We start from the raw sequence: 20,782 nt of genomic DNA on the forward strand, positions 1-20,782 counted from the left end.
TTCCTTTCCTTCCTGTCAGAAAGCAGCAGGCTTTAGGGGTAAGACAGCCAAACAGGGCCAAAGCAAACTCCTGGCTCCACAGCTTCTAGATAGATGGTCTTAGGCAATGGCTTAATCTTTTTGAACTCAGTTGCCTCATCTATGAAGGGGATAATAATCCCCGTCTCACAAATCTCTTGTAGAGTTCCAAGTCAGGTATAGCAAATGTTCAATAAATCGTAGCTCCCATCTCTTGTTTTCAGTTTGCTCTCTTACAATGGAGGTGGATCAAGAAAGGGGGAAAAGAACCAAAAAAAGAAGGTTATGCCGAATATGCCCTATGGGGCTAAAAAGCTACAATGGCTTGCTCCTAAGGATGTACCCTAGTCCTTCCCATCTGCTGGGGTCCCAGCCTCAGGGATATGAATCCACCGATCACCCTGTAGCCTCTGCCAAACTGCTTTGCCCTTTGCCGGCCCCTGTCAGCGTCCTCCTGGGAGGAAGGGCAGAGCCTGTGTGGAGTCTGGCAGGAGCCTGGTACCTGGTGCTGGGAGACCCTGCAGAGCTGAGGCCTGTCCTGAGAGTGGTGGCTTTTCCTTCAGGGCCCTGGTTGCAGAGAGGTTTAGAGGAGGCTTAGAGTCTTCCTCCACTAGAAACGCAGTCCGTACTCCTCAGTTCCCAAGGAAAAGGAGCCAGAAATGGTAATCATGCATTCTCTGTGTCTGTCTCTCTCCTCCTCCTCCTTGTCCTGGCCCAGCCAAGTGGGAAAGGGCCCCGGTTGCCAGAGGTGTACTGTGTCATCAGCCGCCTTGGCTGCTTCGGCTTGTTTTCCAAGGTAAGAGGCTCTGGCAGGCTTCCCTCCCCCTCCCCCAGCTGACAGCTCCCACAGGAGTATCTGCAGCCAGCTTAGATGAGAAAACCACCTGTGAGTGTGAGCAAGCGGGAGACAGAATGCAGGAGCAAGTACCAGTGAGCTCTGTGACGCCCTCCCATTCCCCAGCCTGGCCCTCTACCCAGCCGGCTGGCATTTCCCCAGCTCCTGTGCTGGCAGTGTCTGCCCCTGTCACAGCCCACCCTGGGCCCTGGGCAGAACCAGAGTCCTTGGGGAAGCAGGAGCGCCCAGGGAGCTGACTCTTGGGTGGTATTTCCTTTGCCCAGCTACTCTGCTCTTGGGGACTGAAGCAAGGCCAGTTAAGGAACAGAGGAATCACTGAGTGCCAAGGAAAACGGGAAGGGTAGAGTGTGCAGATCCTGGCAAGACCGCCTTCCCATCTGCCAGCTTCTGGGCCAGCCTGGTCAGATGCTTGGCTGCCCTCTTCTCTGCCAGGAGGGGGGAAGGGCACTGCCCTGACACCCTTCCTCTTTGGGCTGCTGGCGGTGGGCACAGATCCTAGATGAGGTGGAGCGCCGGCGTGGGATCTCCGCGGCATTGGTCTATCCTTTCATGAGAAGTCTCATGGAGTCGCCCTTCCCAGCCCCAGGGAAGACCATCAAAGTGAAGACATTCCTGCCAGGTGCTGGCAATGAGGTAAGGATTTCTGCACCCTGTTCTCTTGGGCTACGGGCTGGGGTGGCAGGAGGACCACACTAGCCAAGGTCATAGTCTTTGAGGGGTGCAGAGCACGGCTCCTCCTTGCTCAACCATGTCAGTGTACCCAATCACAAGGGACCACAACAGCGAACAATAGGAATGTACATGTTGCCCAGCCTTCTGCTCCTCCCAGGGGCCTTCCTTGACCCATTTGGGCTAAACTGCATTCCATCTGCCTTCCTTTTGTTCATTCATCGAACAGTTACTGAATGTGTGCCATCTCACAGTCAGAGATTGTGCCAGACCTCAGAGCAGAGTCAGAGTTAGAGGGACACCTCTCTGTCCTCATGAAGTTTGTAGTCTAGTGGGAGATACTGATATTATAGTAAACACTTTTACATATAAATAGATAATTCCTAAATGTGTTACGAGCCAAGTGAAAGCACAGGACCTTATGAGAGTGTGGAACAAGGGTTCTGCTTTAAATTAGGGGCCAGGGAAGGTCTCCTCTGAGAAAGTAACACTTGACCAGAGACCTGAGTGGTGAGTGGGGGCAACTAAATGAAGCAGGAGGAGGGAGACGGAAAGAGAAGGATATGAATGGGAGAAGATTATTCCAAGTAGAGGAACCAGCATCTGCAAAGGCAAAAGTTGGGCAAGTGCATGTGCTGGTCAGAGGGTTGACGGGGTAGGGGTAGGGGAGTGGGTTGGCAGGCAAGAACCCAAACACGATGTCCCTGCTAGGCCAAGTTAAGGATTTGTGGATTTTATCTAAAGCAGGGGTATGATAAGATCTGATATATGTTTTCATTTTATTTTTTTGAGACAGGGTCTCACTCTGCCGCCCATATTGTGCAGTGGTGCTGGAGTGCAGTGGTGCTATCATGGCTCACTGCAGCCTCACCCTCCCAGGCTCAAGCAATTCTCCCACTTCAGCCTCCTGAGTAGCTGGGACTACAAGCGTGCACCACCATACCCAGCTGACTTTTGTATTTTCTATAGAGACAGGGTTTCACCATGTTTCCCAGGCTGGTCTTGAACTCCTGGACTCAAGCAATCCTCCCACCTCTGCCTCCCAAACTGTAGGGACTACAGGCATGAGCCACCTGTGGCCAGCTGATACATGTATTCAGAGCCCACTGTGGCAGCCATGTAGCTAATGGTTGGAGTGAAAACGGGGAGACCAGCAGGGATACTGTTGCGGCACTACAGGCAAGAGATGATGGCAGCTTTGGATTAAGATGTGGTAGAAGAAGAAGGGAAGTAGATGGATTTTAGAATTAGGACCAGTAGCACTTTGTGTTTGATTGGAAATAGGGCGTAGTTGTCACAGAGACTGTAAGGCTGACTCCCAGTTTTCTGGCTGGAGCCCCAGGGTAGATGATGGAGCCATGTACTGAGATGGGAGCTCGTGAAGGAGAAGCAGATAATGAGGAGGAAGAGTCCAAATGTGTACATGTCAAGTTTGAGATGCCCATGAGACCCCCAATAGAAGATATGTAGTAGCAAAGAGTGTAAATAGGGAAGAGAAGAGAGCCCAGTATGGAGTCCTCCTCAGTCCTGGGGAACCCCAACATGCAGAGGCCCTGCAGGAGAGGAGCCACAGCCCTGAAGTTTGAGGAGAGGGGAACACCAGGGGAGGGCTTCGGCTGAGGAGCACCTCAAAAAGGAAGCCATGATCTGAAGCAGGTACCACTAAGAGATCAGGATGAGGTGTGGAAGATCTTGACAAGTGCAGGGCCCAGAAGTTGGGCTGGAGTGAGTTGAGAAGTGATGGGGGTGAGGAAGTGGAAACAGCCTGTGTAGACATCTTCTCAAGATTGCATGGCTGTGGACAAAAATAGGGAAGAGGGCAGCAACTGAAATGTGGAACTAGGGAAGCTTGTTAGGGATGGTTGTTTGTATGCTGGTGGGAATGGCTGCCAGAGGAAGAGGTTCAAGCTACAGGAGGAGGAGGGGCTAACAGAGTGTACTGAGAAGATGTGAGTGTTAGGCTCCATGGAGGGCTTGGCATTTATTAGGAGAGGAGGTTGTGGCGTAGTAGATTTTGGATTCTCATCTGATGGCTTTGATTTTCTCAAAATAGAAAAGGTCAGACCAGGCACAGTGGCTCATGCTTGTAATCCCAGCACATCGGGAGGCTGAGGTGGGGGGATCACTTGAGGTCCAGAGTTTGAGACCAGCCTGGCCAATATGTTGAAACCCCGTCTCTTCCAAAAATACAAAAAAAAAAAAAAAAAATTGCCAGGTGTGGTGGCGCATGCCTGTAATCCTAGCCACTCGGGAGACTGAGGCAGGAGAATCTCTTGAACCTGGGAGGTGAAGGTTGCAGGGAGCCAAGATCGCGCCACTGCACTCCAGCCTGGGTGACAAAGCGAGACTCCATCTCAAAAAAAAACAAAAAAAAAACAAATATATATATATATATATATATATATATATTTTATATTATATATATATAATTATATATATATTATATATGGTCATTCTTTGAGAGTAAGAGGTGGATGTTGGGTTCTAGGAGAGGGAAGAGTAAATAAATTAGTTGTAGAGAATGGGAGAAGGACTGACCAAAAAAGCATACCAAGCTTGCTGAGCAGTGGCAACTCCTAGCTTGAGGGCTTTCTCCTCGCCTCTTTTCTCCCCTTCATTTAGAGAAACTTTAGGCTTTGTGGTGGCTGTGGGGCACAGGATAGGTGACCCTTCCCTTATAGCCTAGCATCATGCCTGGGATCTCTTCGTGGTCTGGCACTGGCCACCTCACTGGGCTCTCATCTTCTGACTTGATACTTACTCTTCCGTCAACCCTACTTCCTTTTGCCTAGAAGACAATTCCCTTCTTGTCTTTTTGGGGAGTCAAGTACCTTGTGCTCTGAAAGGCTTCCCTGACCCCTCCCCACGCACATGAGCTTGGCTGCCCTCCTAGATGTCCTGCCTGTCCCTGTGCAGATGTTGGTCACACCCACCGGACTCCCAGACTGGACTCCCAGACTGTAACTGCTCGGCTCCTTCAGACCCCTGGGCCTGATCTCCTTGAAGGCAGGGATGCATGGAACAAGGCGGGGAGTGGGAGCAGCCTGTGTGAATTCTCAATCCCTGGGGGAAGGGGGAGGGTTGGGCCCCAGGGACAGTAGGGGCTGGGTGCTAGAGAGCAGAGTCTATTGGGCTGCATGCAGGGAGCTTGTGAATTCTGGGGCGGGGACAGGGCCTGGAGCAGGTATAAAGGGCTCTGGCATCATTGTGGTACTTCTTTCCTTGAGCCCACATTCACTGACCATTTGGGGTGTACCCAGCATCTGGCGGATCACCGGGCCTTCCAGGAGTACACCATCAGGTGGGAGAGACAGTGGACACAGACCGCTACTGTACCCTGTGCCCACTTTGCTGCTTCTCTGGGGCCCAGAAGGATGGATGCTGAGTTAGGAATCAGAACACCTTCACTTGCTTAGACTCTGAGGAACAAATGAGATGATGTGGGTATAAAAACTCCTTGTAAAGCATTACCTTTGATGCCATCGGGCAATGAGAGAGAACTGGTTTCTCACCCTAGTTTTCAGGAGGCCTTCACATCTATGCTGCACACACACGCTGTGGGACCAAGGATGAGGCCAAGCAGACCCCAGGGACAGCCGCTTTGGCACAGCCTGAGCATCAGCAGTTCCTCCTGCCCTCACCACTGGGGTCACTCGCTACCTTCCACCCCCGTGACTGCCCCCAGAGAAGTGGCTCTCTGAGCTGTGGCACTGACCTTGGGAGCCACCTTTGGAGGAAAGAAGGCTAGGCCTAGCCCTGATAAGACAGTCCTGCTTCATGGCAAGGTTGCAGAATGGCCAGCCCTTTGCTTGTGTTTTCTTTGTGCCTGGCACAGGACTTAGGGTGATGGAGATAAAGGCCAGGATGGCAGGACAAATAGCCTCTGGAAGGAAACTCTTTCTAGCAGGAAAGGGAGGGGGACAGGGCAACAAGGACACCAGCATTGCCTTTCCAGAGGTGGCTGGGATTAGAGTCCTGGGATGCAGAGATGCCTGGAGAGCAGTGGGGTCTAGTCAGCATTAAGGGCTTAGACCTTTGTCTGGGGAGGTGGGCAGGAGGACCCTAGAGATGTGGCTGTGTGGTTCCCTGCTTCTCCCTATCTCTAAGAGCAGTCAGCTCTCCTCTCTTCCTGAGGTCCCGATGGATAGTCCCTCAACTCCTTCCTTCTGGATCCTTCCCCTCTTTCACAGGCAGCCCTCTCACCCACAGCCTGGGTGTTCAAGTGCTATGAGAGCAGAGCTGTAGTCTGAGGGGTGGAGGAGAGGGGTTTACTGCATAGCAGGATAGGCGAGAGACCTGGAAAAGAGCAGGTGGGAAGGGGAAAGCAGCCTCCAGTTGCTTCATGGAGGGCCGGAGGGCAGCACCCACCTGGCTGGCCCAGGCCCACTTTCCCATTGCTCTCCTGCAGGTGTTAGAGCTGCGGCGGCCCATGGACTCACGGCTGGAGCACGTGGACTTTGAGTGCCTTTTTACCTGCCTCAGTGTGCGCCAGCTCATCCGAATCTTTGCCTCGCTGTTGCTGGAGCGCCGGGTCATTTTTGTGGCAGATAAGCTCAGGTAGGGCCCAGCTGGGCAAGGAAGAAGAGGGGGGGGGAAAGCACGCCCACAAGCGAATCAGCAAGTGTTCAGGAGCCTAAGCACTTGCTGGCTGGTGCTGGAGTGGGGCTGTGCGTAGGGAGATAAAGACTAGGTGGAAAGGTAGCACCCCTGTGTGGGTGAGGGAGAAGGGTTTGGGAGCACACAGATGGCGGGATTGAGAACCCTGTGGAGGGCTTGGCCTGAGGGAAGAGGGAGGGACATTTCTTCCTTTGCAACAGCCAAGACTGTGCAGATGGCAGTATATGTACAGGGGAAACGTTAAGAAATTGAGATTTTTGGCAGATGGTTGCATTTCTTCTGGAAGGGGAGGCAAAGCCATCTCAATGGGATGCTGAGTTTAAGGAAAGAGCCGCTGTGAGGAAGGGGCAAGAGCACTGACTGGGGACAGTGTGAGGAGTGCTGAGCCAGCCAGTGAGGGTCCTGTGGAGGGTGTCCCCTGGAGAAGGCGACTGCAGTGGCCCAGGGCTGGGCACTGGGAGGGCTGGGGAGAGGGATGCCATGGGGGCATTGAGGTGCAGAGAGGAGAGTGGGTGAGGAAGGCTGGCCAGCCCACACCAGGAAACGATGTGCAGGGCCTGGAGGTGCCAGGGAAGTGGGGGAGCTGGTTTAGGAGGAGTAAGAAAAAAGCTGGGTGGGTCACAAATCTTGGTCTGAAATGCTGGCATTTAGGACTTTAGAGGTAGAGGTGTCAAGGTCTGGTGGTGGCCATGGGACGGGTGGCAGAAGTGATGGTCACTGGACCTGAGGCATTTTAGGAAGGAAGAAGTGAGAGCTCTTCTAGACAGCCAAGGTTTAAAAAAGAAAAAAGTTTTATGTCAGTGGTGGTTGGGGGGTGACACAGGCAAGGGAGAGTGATACGGCTCCAATGAGTGGAGGAACACTAGGGCTTTTGGTTCTTATGCTGGTTTAGATAAAACGACACGGACACACGTGGGGTCGGTTTTAAGGAGCGGAGAGTTTAATAGGCAAGAAGGAAAGAAGAAAGGCAGAAAGGAGAAGTACAGAGACAGAGGGAGGGAGGCTCCAAAGCCAAGAGAGGGAACCTCAAGTGCTGTGGACACCAGCCAGTTTTATAAGTAGGCTGGAGGAGGCGGTGTTTGATTTGCATAGGGCTTAGGGGATTGGTTTGACCTGGCATGTCACTCATGTAGCCCCCGAAAAAGCTGGTCCTCCCATCCTCACCTTTTAATATGCGAATATAGGGTGCCTGATGTTCTACACACGTGGGAATATGCGGGGCAGCCATGCTGCTAGGCACATGTGGGGGCAAGGGCAAGAAGACAACGGTGAGAATTGCCGTGTTGGGTGGACCCAATTTCTAATGGTCTGTATTTGCATATCAAAGGTTGCCTGCCTGGCTGTAAGAGCCAGGGCTTGCTTTCTAGACAAGAAACGTTTTTGAGCTGCTTTAAAAGAAACGAGGCGGTGGCTCACGCCTGTAATCCCAGCACTTTGGGAGGCCGAGACTGGCAGATCACAAGGTCAAGAGATTGAGACTATCCTGGCCAACATGGTGAAACCCTGTATTAGCTGGGTGTGGTGGCGGGCGCCTGTAGTCCCAGCTACTCAGGAGGCTGAGGCAGGAGAATCGCTTGAATCCGGGAGGTGGAGGTTGCAGTGAGCGGAGATTGTGCCACTGTACTCCAGCCTGGGAGTGAGACTCCGTCTCAAAATAAGTAAATAAATAAAAAATTAAAAATTAAAAAGAAACAAAAACTTTTCCTCTCTGCGTAAAATAATTTCTTAATAACTCCTACAACAACAGGATGGGTTATTGGCAACATGTTACGTATTGTTTTGGTCAAAGAATCCATCCCAAGTAGTGGCTTCTCTAGAGTGGTCATTTGGACATTGATTAAGCCACCTTAATGTCAGGTGCTCAGAGGAGGGCAGTGAAGGAAAATCCCCCTTCTGGTTTGCCCTCCAGTAAGTCCTGAATCCCTGGGATACTTCCTTCCGTATATACAGGGAGCAGTTGAGAGGAGCCCGAGAAATGAACTCCCGATTGCCCTCATAGGGACAGGAACCCAGGCCCATCCTCAGCCCAGGAGAAGAAAGAAGGAAGAAAAACCAGAGCTGCTGACTTTTCCATAGAGCGCCAGGGTTTAGAAAGGAAAACTGCCCCTCACTTGTTCCCATCACAGCCTCAGTGCTTCTGTGTCTCGCAGTTCTACGTGTTTTGTGGGCCCATGAGGCCCCTGTGAAGAAATCTAGCCCAACAGCTGGAATGAGCTAGGTACAGCAGCTCCAAGAGGCCCCTCTTGTGTGCCAGCCATGGTCATTGTCAGCCAACAAAGCCCCTGACTGCCCGGCTTTGGTGCCCTGGCCTGGCCTGATCTTAGTGGCCAGGACCCTAAGAGAGCCTGGACCATGAGGTTTCTTTTCCTGAAGGTTCTACCCTCTAATGCATGGCTGAGCCTCCTCTTTGCCACCCCACCCCCCAGCCCAGCTCCCATGGGGCTGTGAATACAGCTATTGTTTCCTGTGGTTGCAGCTGCCTCTGAGCACATTCCAGGACCATTCTGGGAGGGATGATCCCAAGGTCTTGTTCTTGGCCTGGCCGGGTATTCAAGTTCTGCCAATTTGGGGTCTTGGAAAAGATGTCCTTCCTGTTCTGCCTGGGGTCTGCCTCTGGCTGGAGAGGGGAGGGGTAGGTCCAGCCAGCTCATGTTCCGCTGATGATGATTTAGGTTTTCCACAAGTTCTTTGTCCCTCTTGCCTAGTTCTGATGTGGGGTGGGAGAGGGTACCCAGGATCTGCATTCACTGGCCCTAGGGGTTTACAAAACCTCCTGCCTCCTCAGCCATGGGCCCAGTAATGTGCCCCCCAAACCCAAGACAGCCCTTTTCCAGATCTTTGTCAGATGACTGTCCTGCGGGCTGCTGCGTACCTTCCTGGCTGTTTGTAAGTGCATTTCCCTGAGAGTAGCACTGTTGTCCCTGAGGCACTACGCAGCGGGAAAGTGGGGGCTTCACCAGTCTGCAGGGTCCCTGAGCCTCATTAGCATTTTTGTTGCACTGGGAGGTTTAGGATCAAAGGCTGTCCTGAGCCTCCAGTGAACTCTAAGGTCCTGGGCCTGGGCTCAGGTGCTCTGTCTCTCTGTCTGTCTGCCCATCAGTACCCTCTCCAGCTGCTCCCACGCGGTGGTGGCCTTGCTCTACCCCTTCTCCTGGCAGCACACCTTCATTCCTGTTCTCCCGGCCTCCATGATTGACATCGTCTGCTGTCCCACCCCCTTCCTGGTTGGCCTGCTCTCCAGCTCCCTCCCCAAACTGAAGGAGCTGCCTGTGGAGGAGGTGGGCCACGGCGGGGAACCAGCTGGGGGGAGGGGTGGAAGGGGAAGCAGGTGCTGGGATCTTACTTGTGGCCCCTCGGCCTCTTTACCAGGCTCTTATCCTTTCTCCCTGGGAGGTCTATCCCCGGCTGGAGTTCTTCCTGTTATCTGACCCTGGGAACCTGGGAGGTCTGGAGGCCCGGCAGAGGGCATTGCGGGACTCATGCCTTGAGCCACTCTGCTAATGACTCCTTTTCTCAGGCGCTGATGGTGAATCTGGGATCTGACCGATTCATCCGACAGGTAAGAGGGTGGGTGCTTGCTAGAATCAGGCTCCTGAGCACCCTGCACCATCACACACACTACTCAACCTTCACAATCTGTTTGTTGAGCTCTCTGGGTTCCATACTGACTCACAGACTAGTCAAGGGTGGGGAGAAGCTAGTCTTGGAATCCTTGACCTCAGCAGGGTCTGCCTTTCCAGTGGCATCATCAGCTTCTGGAAGGCAGTGTGGGAACTTGAAGAACACGGCCTGGGAGTCCACAGACTTGACCACTGGACTTTGCCCGCTTTGAGCCACATGGTCTTAGGCCTCTAAATTCCTCTGAGCTCTAAAGCAGAGGTGGTGACAACACCTGCCTTGAAATGTTGCTGGGGGTTACACAAATAACTATAGATTGTTGTGTAACGTACAGGTTTGCAATGATCGTTGTGAACTACAAAAAGCCTTTGTTAGTCGTGGAAATCCTCCTGGCTCTCTACCAAGGAGCGCAACCCAGTGCCTCCCCTATGGAAATGTACTTACTGTCTGTTACACACAGTGATGGAGCCGAGGACTCCCTGGGTACCAGGCATAGTGATGTGGACACAGAAACAGAGTGTAGAGACTGAAACAGCAGTCTAACTTCATTCCTGAGACACAGGCTGGCCACGGTCCCCCTGCCCCAAGCCAACTGTGCCTCCTACCTAGAGCTGATGATGGAGGAATTGGGGAGACCTAATCAGGAACCCCTGGCTAGTCCTGGTCACAAAGGCCACTGGCTCTACCACCTTTTTTTTTTTTTTTTTTTTGAGACAGGGTCTCACGGTCATCCAGGCTGGAGTGCAGTGGTACAATCATGACACTGCAGCCTCGACCTCCCTGAGCTCAGGTGATCCTCCCCACGTCAGCCTCCTAAGTAGCTGGGAGTACAGGTGCATGCTACCATACTTGACTAATTGTTTTTTGTGTGTGTGTTTTACAGATAGAGGGACCTGCTAAATTGCCCAGGCTGGTCTCGAACACCCTCCTAGGCTCAAGTGATCCTCCCGCTCAGCCTCCCAAAGTGTTGGGATTACTGGCATGAGCCACTGTGCCTGGCCCTCTACTACTTTTAATCTCTGTAATCTTGGGCAAGTTTCCTAACCTTTCTGTGCTCCAGTTCCTCATCTTAAAATGAGGTTGATGATAGTTATGAGGGTTATTGGGAGAGATAAATGAGATTACCTACTCAAGCTCTTCTAACAGGTCTTAGCACACAGTAAGAGCTCAGCGTCAGCTATGATTGTCACTGCCTTCTTTCTCCTGCAGATGGACGACGAGGACACATTGTTACCTAGGAAGTTACAGGCAGCTCTGGAGCAGGCTCTGGAGAGGAAGAATGAGCTGATCTCCCAGGACTCCGACAGTGACTCCGACGATGGTGAGGATAGTGCCCGGGCATGGTCAGCTCTGCTCCAGGCTCCCTCTGCTCTGGGTCAGGGCCCCATAGGGCCAGAACTCTGTCTCTGCGCACCAAACCCCTTCTGGCTGATGAGGACCTTGGTCTCACCCTAGCGTCTTTACCCCAGGTGGTTTGGGAAGGAAAACCCAAAGACATGTGGCAACCCCAAAGATACTTTCTGCTGACAGGAAACTAATTATTCCTCCCTCTCAGGCCTTACCTCAAGCCATTGCAGGAGATGAAAGGAACTTCCTCTTCCTTGGAAGCCAGAAAAATCACTTAGGGTGAGGGATATGACAAAAGTGGTGCTCTGGTTTCTACTTTAATTCATCCAGCAATTATGTTTCAATTTCCATGTTCAGAACATAGTTTCTGGCCTTCGGCAGCTTGTAGGCTAGTTACAAGGCCATGGGCACAAGAGAGAAAGCTTCCAGAGGCTGGGTGCAGTGGCTCATGCCTGTAATCCCAGCACTTTGGGAGGCCGAGGCAGGTGGATCACATGAGGTCAGGAGTTCGAGACCAGCCTGGCTGACATGGTGACACCCCATCTCTACTAAAAATAGAAAAATCAGCTGGGCGTGGTGGTGTGCACCTGTAATCCCAGCTACTTGGGAGGCTGAGGCAAGAGAATTGCTTGAACCTGGGAGGTGGAGGTTGCAGTGAGCTGAGATGGCACCACTGCACTCTAACTTGGGCAACAAGAGTGAAACTCAGTCTCAAAAAGAGCTTCCAGAACAGAGGAGTGGTACTGGCTGGAAGTCTTGCTGGGGAGAGGAAGACTACACCAGGTGAAGATTTGAGGAAGGCTTTGCAGGCTCTTGACCTGAACCTCAAAGATTTTCTTTTCCCTTCCAGAATGTAATACCCTCAATGGGTTGGTGTCGGAGGTGTTTATCCGGTTCTTTGTGGAGACCGTTGGGCACTACTCCCTCTTTCTGACACAGAGCGAGAAGGGAGAGAGAGCCTTTCAGCGAGAGGCCTTCCGCAAATCTGTGGCCTCTAAAAGCATCCGCCGCTTTCTTGAGGTTTTTATGGAGTCTCAGATGTTTGCGGGCTTCATCCAAGACAGGGAGCTAAGAAAGTGTCGGGCAAAGGGTAAGGCTTGTTTATCAGCTCTCTTCTCTAATTTTTTCACCCACAGCAGGGCTGAAGAACCAGGCACTATGATGGAAGCTCTTGGACATCAAGCTAGGGCCAGGCCTCTTAACAGCCCTTTACTTCTGTTAGAAACTTCCAAGGGAGCATTCTCCTCCTCCTTCCCAGTCAATGCCTTCACAAGGCTGTGCACAGGCTGAGCCACAGAGCTAGAGATGGGACTCATCTCCGCCTAGGAGCAGCATGCTATTGGTTGCCCACCCCCTACTCAAAGAGAAGGATAGAAGAAAGCCCTTCTATCCAGAGAAAAGGAACAGACTGAGCAATTTTGGGGGTTCTGAGAACCCAGGGGTTGGGAATTCCCTTAGAGAGCACTGGGTCAGCTGTTGTAAGTTGGTGGTAGTCTTCATTGAAGGCAGATGGTTATCTCGCTTTTTGCTATTTCATCAGCTCATTTTAGGACTCTCATCTCATCACAATCTTTCTCTCTAACCTCAGGGTTAGTATTTCTTCTGTCCTCTAATACTATCCATTTAGTGTAACAACCTTTTTGGAAAAACATGGTAGAGTTGTCTGAAGGAAGCTAGAGATGTCCACTTGGGGCAGCTCTGAACTGAGAAGCAGCCTCCTCACCCTAGTGCAGCTTGGGAAAGTGCATGGGGAGGCAGGGTGGCAGCAGCGAACCCCAGCAAGATGTCACTAATGATTGCTTTGATGAGCCAGTCTGAATTCTAGTAAGATGCTCCTGCAAATTATCATCCCAGATGCTTGCTTTCTCGTTTTTTGGCATCTGTGCTCCATGGTTCCCTTCATGTAGGCCTCTCCTTCCCTTTCTTTCCTCCAATGACTATTCTCTTCCCTGTGCCTGTTTCTCTTACCCAGGTCTTTTTGAGCAGCGAGTGGAACAGTACTTAGAAGAACTCCCAGACACTGAGCAGAGTGGAATGAATAAGTTTCTCCGAGGTTTGGGTAAGTAGCCTTGTTACTCATGAGATAGATGTTCAGCAAGAAGGAAGGGGCTGGGGGATTTGTGCCCCCAAATACTCTAAATCAGTGTCCACATGTGTTATACTGGGGCTGTAGACAGAACAGGATGTAGACATCCCATAGTGATGAGGTGGTTCTCAGCCAGAATTCCAAGGGCATTTTGCACAGTAATGGTCCTTCAGTATCTGTGGGGGATTGGTTCCAGGATACCCAAAGATACCAAAATCCACAGATGCTCAAGTCCCTTCTATAAAATGGCATAGTATTTGCATATAACCTGTGCACATCCTCCCATATACTTTAGATCATCTTTAGATTACTTATAATACCTAATACAATGTAAACTGTGTTATTTTATTTATTTTATATTTTATTTTATTTTAGAGGCAAGGTCTGGCTCTGTCACTCAGGCTGGAGTGCAGTGGTGCAATCCTAGCTCACTGCAGCCTCAAACTCCTGAACTCATGTGATCCTCCCTCCTCCACCTCCTGAGTAGCTGGGACTACAGGCATATGCCATTACGCCTGGCTATTTTTAAAATTTGTTTTGTAGAGATGAGGTCTTGCTATGTTACCCAGGCTGGTCTCAAACTCCTGGGCTCAAGTAATACTCCCATATTGACCTCCTAAAGTGTTGGGATTACAGGCGTTAGCCAGTGCACCCAGCTGTAAATAGATATTATACTGTATTGTTTAGGGAATAATGATGAGGAAAAAAAAAGTCTATATATATTCAGTACAGACACCACCATTCATTTTCCCCCCAAATATCTCTGATCTCCAGTTGGTCGAATCTATAAACATGGAACCCATGAACGCAGGACTCATGGATACGGAGGGCAGGCTGTATTTACCATATTGCATACAAAGAGGAATCCCAGGTTCCCACATACATCAGGTCTTTCTGTGTGCGCTCCATCCTGAATGAATATGAAGGCCATGAGAGCCAGTGAGCTTTCCTCTAGACCATAACAGGTCTGCAGACACAGCAGTGCAAGTGCCCTTCCTGCAAAATGCTCCCCTCCCTGCAGGGTGCTCAGCCCGTCAGATCAGAGAATGATAGCATGTTTCTGTTTAAAGAGAAATTGAGACCAAAGAGGTTAAGTAGCTTGCCTAAAACCACACAGCGATTAATACCAGTGCCCTAATTAGAGCTCTCACGTGTTTTCCCTACCCTGGATCAGATCACAGCTGTAATCCAGTCTTCCTAACCCTCTTCCTCTCCCACTAAGAGGGTTATGGCTACGAGGAGGAGAGGGAGTGGAGGTTGGAAGGGATAACACTGAACATTCTCTCTCTTGTCCTCTCTGGCCCACAGGCAACAAAATGAAGTTCCTCCACAAGAAGAATTAAGCCCCCTTCTCAGTAGCAGAGTCCAGTGCCTTGCAGAGCCTGAAGCCTGGAGAGAAGGCCCAGCCTGGGACCCTCTGGGCTGCTGTGGCTCCTCTGCCCCCACAGATCCCATCCTCTAAGCCAGCCCACCTCTGCCTTCATCATATCCCGGGATACTGTTTGTAAATAATCTGCTGTAAGCTTTCTTAACTGTTTTTGTAACAAGCAAAGAGAATATGGTAAATATTTGTATATTCCCAAGGGGCCGGGTGCTTTCCTGTCCTGCCAGAGCATGGATGAAGTTTTGCTGGGTGCTCGTGACTGGCCAGTTTTGTGCAGCTGACTGTCTCAGCCAAACCACTGATCTTCCCTGGAGGCCTTCGGCCTGCCTGCCTGCCTGCCTGAGGCCCCTGCTGCCAGTCTCAGGCCCTGGAGAGCAGATGCTGTCTTGTTATGTACAGGAGGACCTTTTAAAAAAACTTGAGTTTCTATTTTTTCCTGGTAGTCCCCATACCCATACCCTCTGTTTTTGAAAGGCAAAGGCCAATCAGTCCCCATTTGCAGCATGGCACCAGGGTCTTAGGCCTAGTCCTCTCATTCCTCCCAGCCTCTGAGATGGTCAGTGTGTCATGGAAAGCCCACCCCCAGCTCTGCCAGTGCTCTCTGGGCCTGGCTCCCAGTCAGTGGTGGCCACGATGCGGTACAGGGCATTCCTCCTTCCCATCTACGGGTGTTCTCAATAAACAGTGTACAGTTGTTTGGGCCCAGAGCCTCATGTGTTCCTTGGCTTTGTTATCTAGAGTTCTCTCTCCTTGGAGTGGGCTGGGACTGGCCAGTCAGAGATGAAACATCATCACACAGGGAACTGAGTACTAGATTAAGGGGTTAGCTTTAGTGTGAGTCACTGACCTCCCCTGAAATGGAGTTCTCCAGCCTAAGTTGCATGACTGGTCTTAAGTTAGAAGATACCCAGTCATTGCAGTAGTTCAGCTTCCCTCAAGTGTTCAGCCTGTGCTTAGGTGTTTCCAGTGATGGAAAGAATGCTCTTTGCCCGTTGGCCCCATTATTAGGTAAATCTTAACATTTTCCTCTTCAGCCTGAAGCCCCTAAGATGTCATTTGAGTGTCCTGACATTGGTGGAGTGAAGCCCAGCTAATGCCAACGCAGGCTTGGGCATAGCCCTGACCCACTCCCTGTGACTCTTCCATGTCACTCTGTGAATCATTTTTCCATTGGAACCCTAGGTTTTCATACAGAAAGTACTGCTACATTCCACAGAAGAAGGAGGAGAGGAACAAGGTGGGAAATAAGGATGGTTTAGGCTTTTCACCCACCAAGGCCTTGGGAGAGCAGAGACTTTGCAAACTCCCAAGTGAGGCATTAAGCTGCAACCGTTTTCCTTGGTATTGTGGTTGGGTCTGACAGGATTTGAACCATGAGTAAAGTTTTCCTGTCCTTCCACCCTTGTTGAGAGATGATCCCATCCTAAGTTTCCTTCCCCTCTTCCCTCTCCCCATCTCCACTGAGGCCTGCGCAGGCCTCAACCTGTCCATGGTTTGGGCCTGCTGTCAGCCTCACAGAATAAAGTAGAGGGTTTGTCTTCTGGGAAGGCGAAGTCATTTTCTGACTCTGCCATTTGCCAGGACTAGGACAGGGATTGAAGCCTCGCGAGTCTTCAGTTCGGATCAAGAGAAAAGACGGATTACAACCAGGAGACTCAGAGTGGGATGTAGTTCCCTCCAGAACTCGTCGCTCTTAACTCAGCCTGGGCTTAGGATAGTCACAGAAGCAGATTCCTTAATAAGAAAAATACAGGCCGGGCGTGGTGGTTCATGCCTGTAATCCTAGCACTTTGAGAGGCTGAGGTGGGTGGATCACGAGGTCAGGAGTTCAAGACCAGCCTGGCCAACATGGTGAAGCCTCATCTCTACTAGATACAAAAAATTCGCCGGGTATGGTGGTGCATGCCTGTAATCCCAGCTACTGGGAGATTGAGGCAGGAGAATCGCTTGAACCCAGGAGGCAGAGGTTGCAGTGAGCCGAGATCGTGCCATTGTACTCCAGCCTGGGCGCAGGACGAGGCTGTCTCAAAAAAAAAAAAAAGAAAAATATAGATTTAATTCCTAAAAGGTACATGCGCTGTCTCTCTTTCCCTTCCTCCCCCATTCTCCTCCACCCTTCCTTTTCAGCATGGCTCCAAATAACCTTTAGACATGCGATCAGATCACAAGATGTGTATGTGTAAAATGTTTTTTAAAATTTGCGTTAATGGGGTCTCACTGTGTTGCCCAGGCTAGTCTCAAACTCCTGGGCTCAAGCAGTCCTCCTGAAGTGCTGGGATTACAGGAATGAACCACCACATCCGGCCTTATTCATAAATTTTGCCACTTTTACATATCTTTAAAATATAGTATGCCCTTACGTGAATACCAGAGCGGTATGTCTACCCGCTACTGTGGCTGCAGCTCTGGTCCCAATCCAGAAAATCAGTACTTGCATATAATGGCTTAGAATAGGCTGCAAGGGCCCATAGAGTGATTGCCATAGCCAAGGCACAGCAGCCTTATGGGGAGAGGAGGGTGTGGACAGTGGGCCTGGCTTGGGGTTTACAAAAAGTATTCAGGGCTTCTTTCCACGTTCTTTCACATGATCTCTGGACCTCTAAACCAATGATTTTCAACCCTATCAGATCCAACAGTTTAGTTTTAATAGCAAATACTTTAATTCCCTCCACTACCCTGAAATGAAATTCAAACATAAGCTACTGAAATATACCTTAACTGTAATATAAAAGGGCAGAAATAAAACAAATATTTTGTTATATTTAAATATGTAAATGCTTGTGCACAACTGTACTAGAAGAGATAATCACATGCCTACACTGTACACAGAATTACTGTGAATGCAACAGCTACCATATGCAGATGGAGAAAAGTGTTGTATCAGCAACTCAGATCCTACTGAGTAGTTATTGGTGAGTTTTCTGAAATGAACAATTTTTGGGAATGTTCTGAACAAAACAAAGTATGAGCTTCCCCTTATTTAAACAGTAGTTAGAATCCTAGGAAACTGAGAAGTATATGAAAACTGCAAAAACAAAAAACAAACCAACTTTTGGAGTTATATGTAAATGAAGTTAGATTGTAAGTTCAATTTTTCTTTATTGTGTAGGACCAGCTCATCCATTCCAAGATATTTAGCATCCCTGGTCACTTCCCCTCCATGACTGTAACAAAAATGCCCCAATGTGGCCAGGTGTAGTGGCTCATGCTTACAATCCCAGCACTTTGGGAGGCCAAGGCAGGAGGATCATTTGAGCTCAGGAGTTTGAGACCAGCCTGGGCAACATAGTAAAGACCCCACTTCTATTAATTAAAACAAACAAACAAAAAAAAAAAAATCACTGTTTCCAAAACACTCCCGTAAAAGATGGTATTGTGGCCACTGACAGCAAGTGTCCTTAAACAGTGGCTTTCTGACAATACTGGGGCAATTGCTCAGGGATAACAGTGCTATCTCCTCTACCAGGGAAGTCCCCTCACCTGTAGGAGTGTCAGCTCTCCTCTGTTCTGCAATTAAGTTCTTTTAATGCAGGGCAGGCTGCTTCATTACACTGTTCTAAATGCTCTGACAAACTGTAGTCTTGAAATAAGTATTCTGGGCTTTTTAAAAAGCAGTATTTTGAAGAATTGCCCTTAAACAGTATTAGTCAAACTCTGGTTCACATTGGAATCTGTGGAATTAGGGCCCATCTTAGTCCATTTTGTGTCGCTATAACAGAATACCTGGAACTGGGTAATTGATAAAGAAAAAAGATTTATTTGGCTTATGATTCTGATGGCTGAAAAGTTAAAGATTGGGCAGCTGTACTTGAGGAGGGCCTCACGCTGTTTCAACTCACAGCAGAAAGCAGAAGGGGGGCTGGGCATGTGCAAAGAGATCGGGTAGGGGTAGTAAGAGAGGAAGCAAGAGAAACTGAGGAAGCCAGACGCCTTTTAAACAACCTGCTTTCCATTCCCAGCAGAGTGAGAACTCACTCAGCCCCACAGGAGAACATCAATCTATTTGTGAGAGATCTACCTCCATGATCTAAACACCTCCCAATAGGCTCCACCTTCCAACACTGCCCATACCAGGGGCCAAATTTAAAACCACATCCAAATCATATCACGACCCAAGAAAATAAGTGTGATTACAGTTACAGCTCAAATTTTTGTTAAAATATCTTTTCACATGTATACTTATAACCCACTTTGTACCCAAAATGACTTACAGGGATACACAAACGAGGTTATTTGAAACAACGTAAAGTGGGAATGAGAGGAAAATAAAAATTGGGATGTAAAATACAGCCAGGAATTAAATATACACTTTAACCTACATTCTTGCTAGGGGCGCTACACAAAATACGTTTCTAGAGCCAGATGATGTGGTGTGCATTCCAAAACAAATTTATTTGCCTGTGAAGGTGGGGGTGTAATTTAAAAGGCCATGAAAACTCTCGAAAGAGAAAATACTACTTTTCAGCATTGGCAAGTTCTGGTAGTTTTTTTTTTTTTTTTTTTCTCAAGATATTTTTCTCCATTTATATTGCCTCTCAACATGAAAATATGCATTGGGTTGAACAAAAAACAAACAGCACCAAAACATACTTCGTCTCCCTCATTTCCCTAAACTCCCAAGAGGAAATTCCTTTTGTTTTGTTTCCAGAACATTTCCATCCGTGTACAAGCACTTTCTTTTTTAGCCCAAAGTGCCCTTGAACGTGGCTGACGCTCATTACCTTTTAGACAATTGAGACAAATTCTGGAGGTTCCCATCTTGAAGATTTACGCAAAGGCCACGCCTCCCGTTCTTAAACGCACCCTAATCGGTGCTGGAAGTGCGGCGAGGTTGGCCATTCCTCCGCTTGGAAGGGGACCCACGGCCGCCCAGGGACCAGGGGTGGAGTTGAACATCCCGCCTCTCCAGGGGAGCTACCTGCACTCGCTCACCACTGGCTGGCGCCACCCTTACCGGAAGTGGCCAAGCGAGGCCGGTCTCCTCCGTGCTTCTTCCAGTCTGGGACGCGGGGAAGTCATCATCTCCGGAAGTAGAAGCTAGTCACCGGAAGTGGCTCTCAGGGGCCGACCTGAGACCCAAGCTGCGGTCTGTGTTGTAGGGACGCCACTGCGGTTGGGTCGTGCTGACTGATGAAAGCAGCCGATGGAGCCACCAGGCAGGAGCTGCGGAGCTTCCGCCCGCGCTTTCGACTTGCAGTCCGTCCCTGGGCTGTCTGCTCTTGGGCTAGTTAGCCGCTAAGTAGGGTCTAGTAGTACATTTAATTGAAAGCTCGCCTGATTTAGCTGTCCTAGACGAGCACTGCTTGTGCAAATGATGTGGCAGACATTTGTCATAAAATCAAGTTGCACCTGCAGCTCCCAAGTTTGAACGCAACTACATTTAAGGCATATATACATTAGACCAGAAATTGTATCCTTTGCAATTCAAGCTTTAGCCAGCCACTAGAGATCGCCAGTGTGAGCCTCTATGAACACAGCAGGCTATTCAAAGCTTGGCAGTCATGAAAACATTTTAGTAAATGCGAGTTCGAGAAAGCACTGGAATCGGTGGACTTAGGGTTCAAAACTTTTCATCTGTTCCTCATCACATAAAACTAAGTTTTTAGAAATTACTAGCTGTAGCTTCTGGTCAGTGAACAAGCCAGCAATGAAATCAGTGTTTCTTTCCCAGGCCAGAGGATCGGATGGCCTAACAATGATCTCCTGGGGAAGGTAGCCATTAAGGGACTAGCGATCTTTCCCCCCAAACTCTGCTTCCTTCCATGTCTCATCATTTTGTGATCAGCCCACTACAATTCTGTCTCCAAGTCCTGTCCATTATGTCGTCTGAATCGTACCTTTTCCATACTCCCATTTTCTTGGTTCTGCCTTCAGCCTCCCATTGTAGCTGTCCTTTACAGCCCAGTCAGGGTAATCTTTGTCTTCACCATAGCACTTCCCGTTTGCCTAACCTTCCCAAACCAGTTTCCCGAACCAGTATTCCCTCTGCTTGGACCAATTTCCCACTGACAATCACATGAAGGCCAATTGACTCCATCTGCTCCCATAATAGTTTGCACTTGTTACTAAGTCAAACACAAAAATTAAGTGCATGGCTTCCATTTTAATCTATACAATCCTCAGGTAGGCACTTTCACCTAAATTTTAAAGATGAGGAAATTGGGACTAAAAGTCACACAGGTATTGG

General features: G+C 49.6%; 1 protein-coding gene across 12 annotated transcripts in view; it reads left to right on the forward strand.

Moving 5' to 3' along the window:
- Positions 1–15,302, forward strand: part of DENND2B (DENN domain containing 2B) — a 177,910-nt gene extending 162,608 nt beyond the window's left edge. For all 12 annotated transcript variants that reach the window (XM_071075129.1, XM_024795017.2, XM_071075127.1 and 9 more), the window contains 9 exons: positions 737–814; positions 1,367–1,507; positions 5,952–6,100; positions 9,261–9,438; positions 9,678–9,719; positions 10,988–11,099; positions 11,976–12,215; positions 13,098–13,184; positions 14,520–15,302. In XM_071075129.1, coding sequence (XP_070931230.1) covers positions 737–814; positions 1,367–1,507; positions 5,952–6,100; positions 9,261–9,438; positions 9,678–9,719; positions 10,988–11,099; positions 11,976–12,215; positions 13,098–13,184; positions 14,520–14,554 — 1,062 coding nt within the window. In that variant the 3' untranslated portion in view covers positions 14,555–15,302. The remainder of the gene's footprint in view (positions 1–736; positions 815–1,366; positions 1,508–5,951; positions 6,101–9,260; positions 9,439–9,677; positions 9,720–10,987; positions 11,100–11,975; positions 12,216–13,097; positions 13,185–14,519) is intronic.
- The last annotated feature ends 5,480 nt before the right edge of the window (positions 15,303–20,782 follow it).

The sequence above is a fragment of the Macaca nemestrina genome, chromosome 12, assembly GCF_043159975.1.
Source record: "Macaca nemestrina isolate mMacNem1 chromosome 12, mMacNem.hap1, whole genome shotgun sequence".
Classification (NCBI taxonomy): domain Eukaryota; kingdom Metazoa; phylum Chordata; class Mammalia; order Primates; family Cercopithecidae; genus Macaca; species Macaca nemestrina.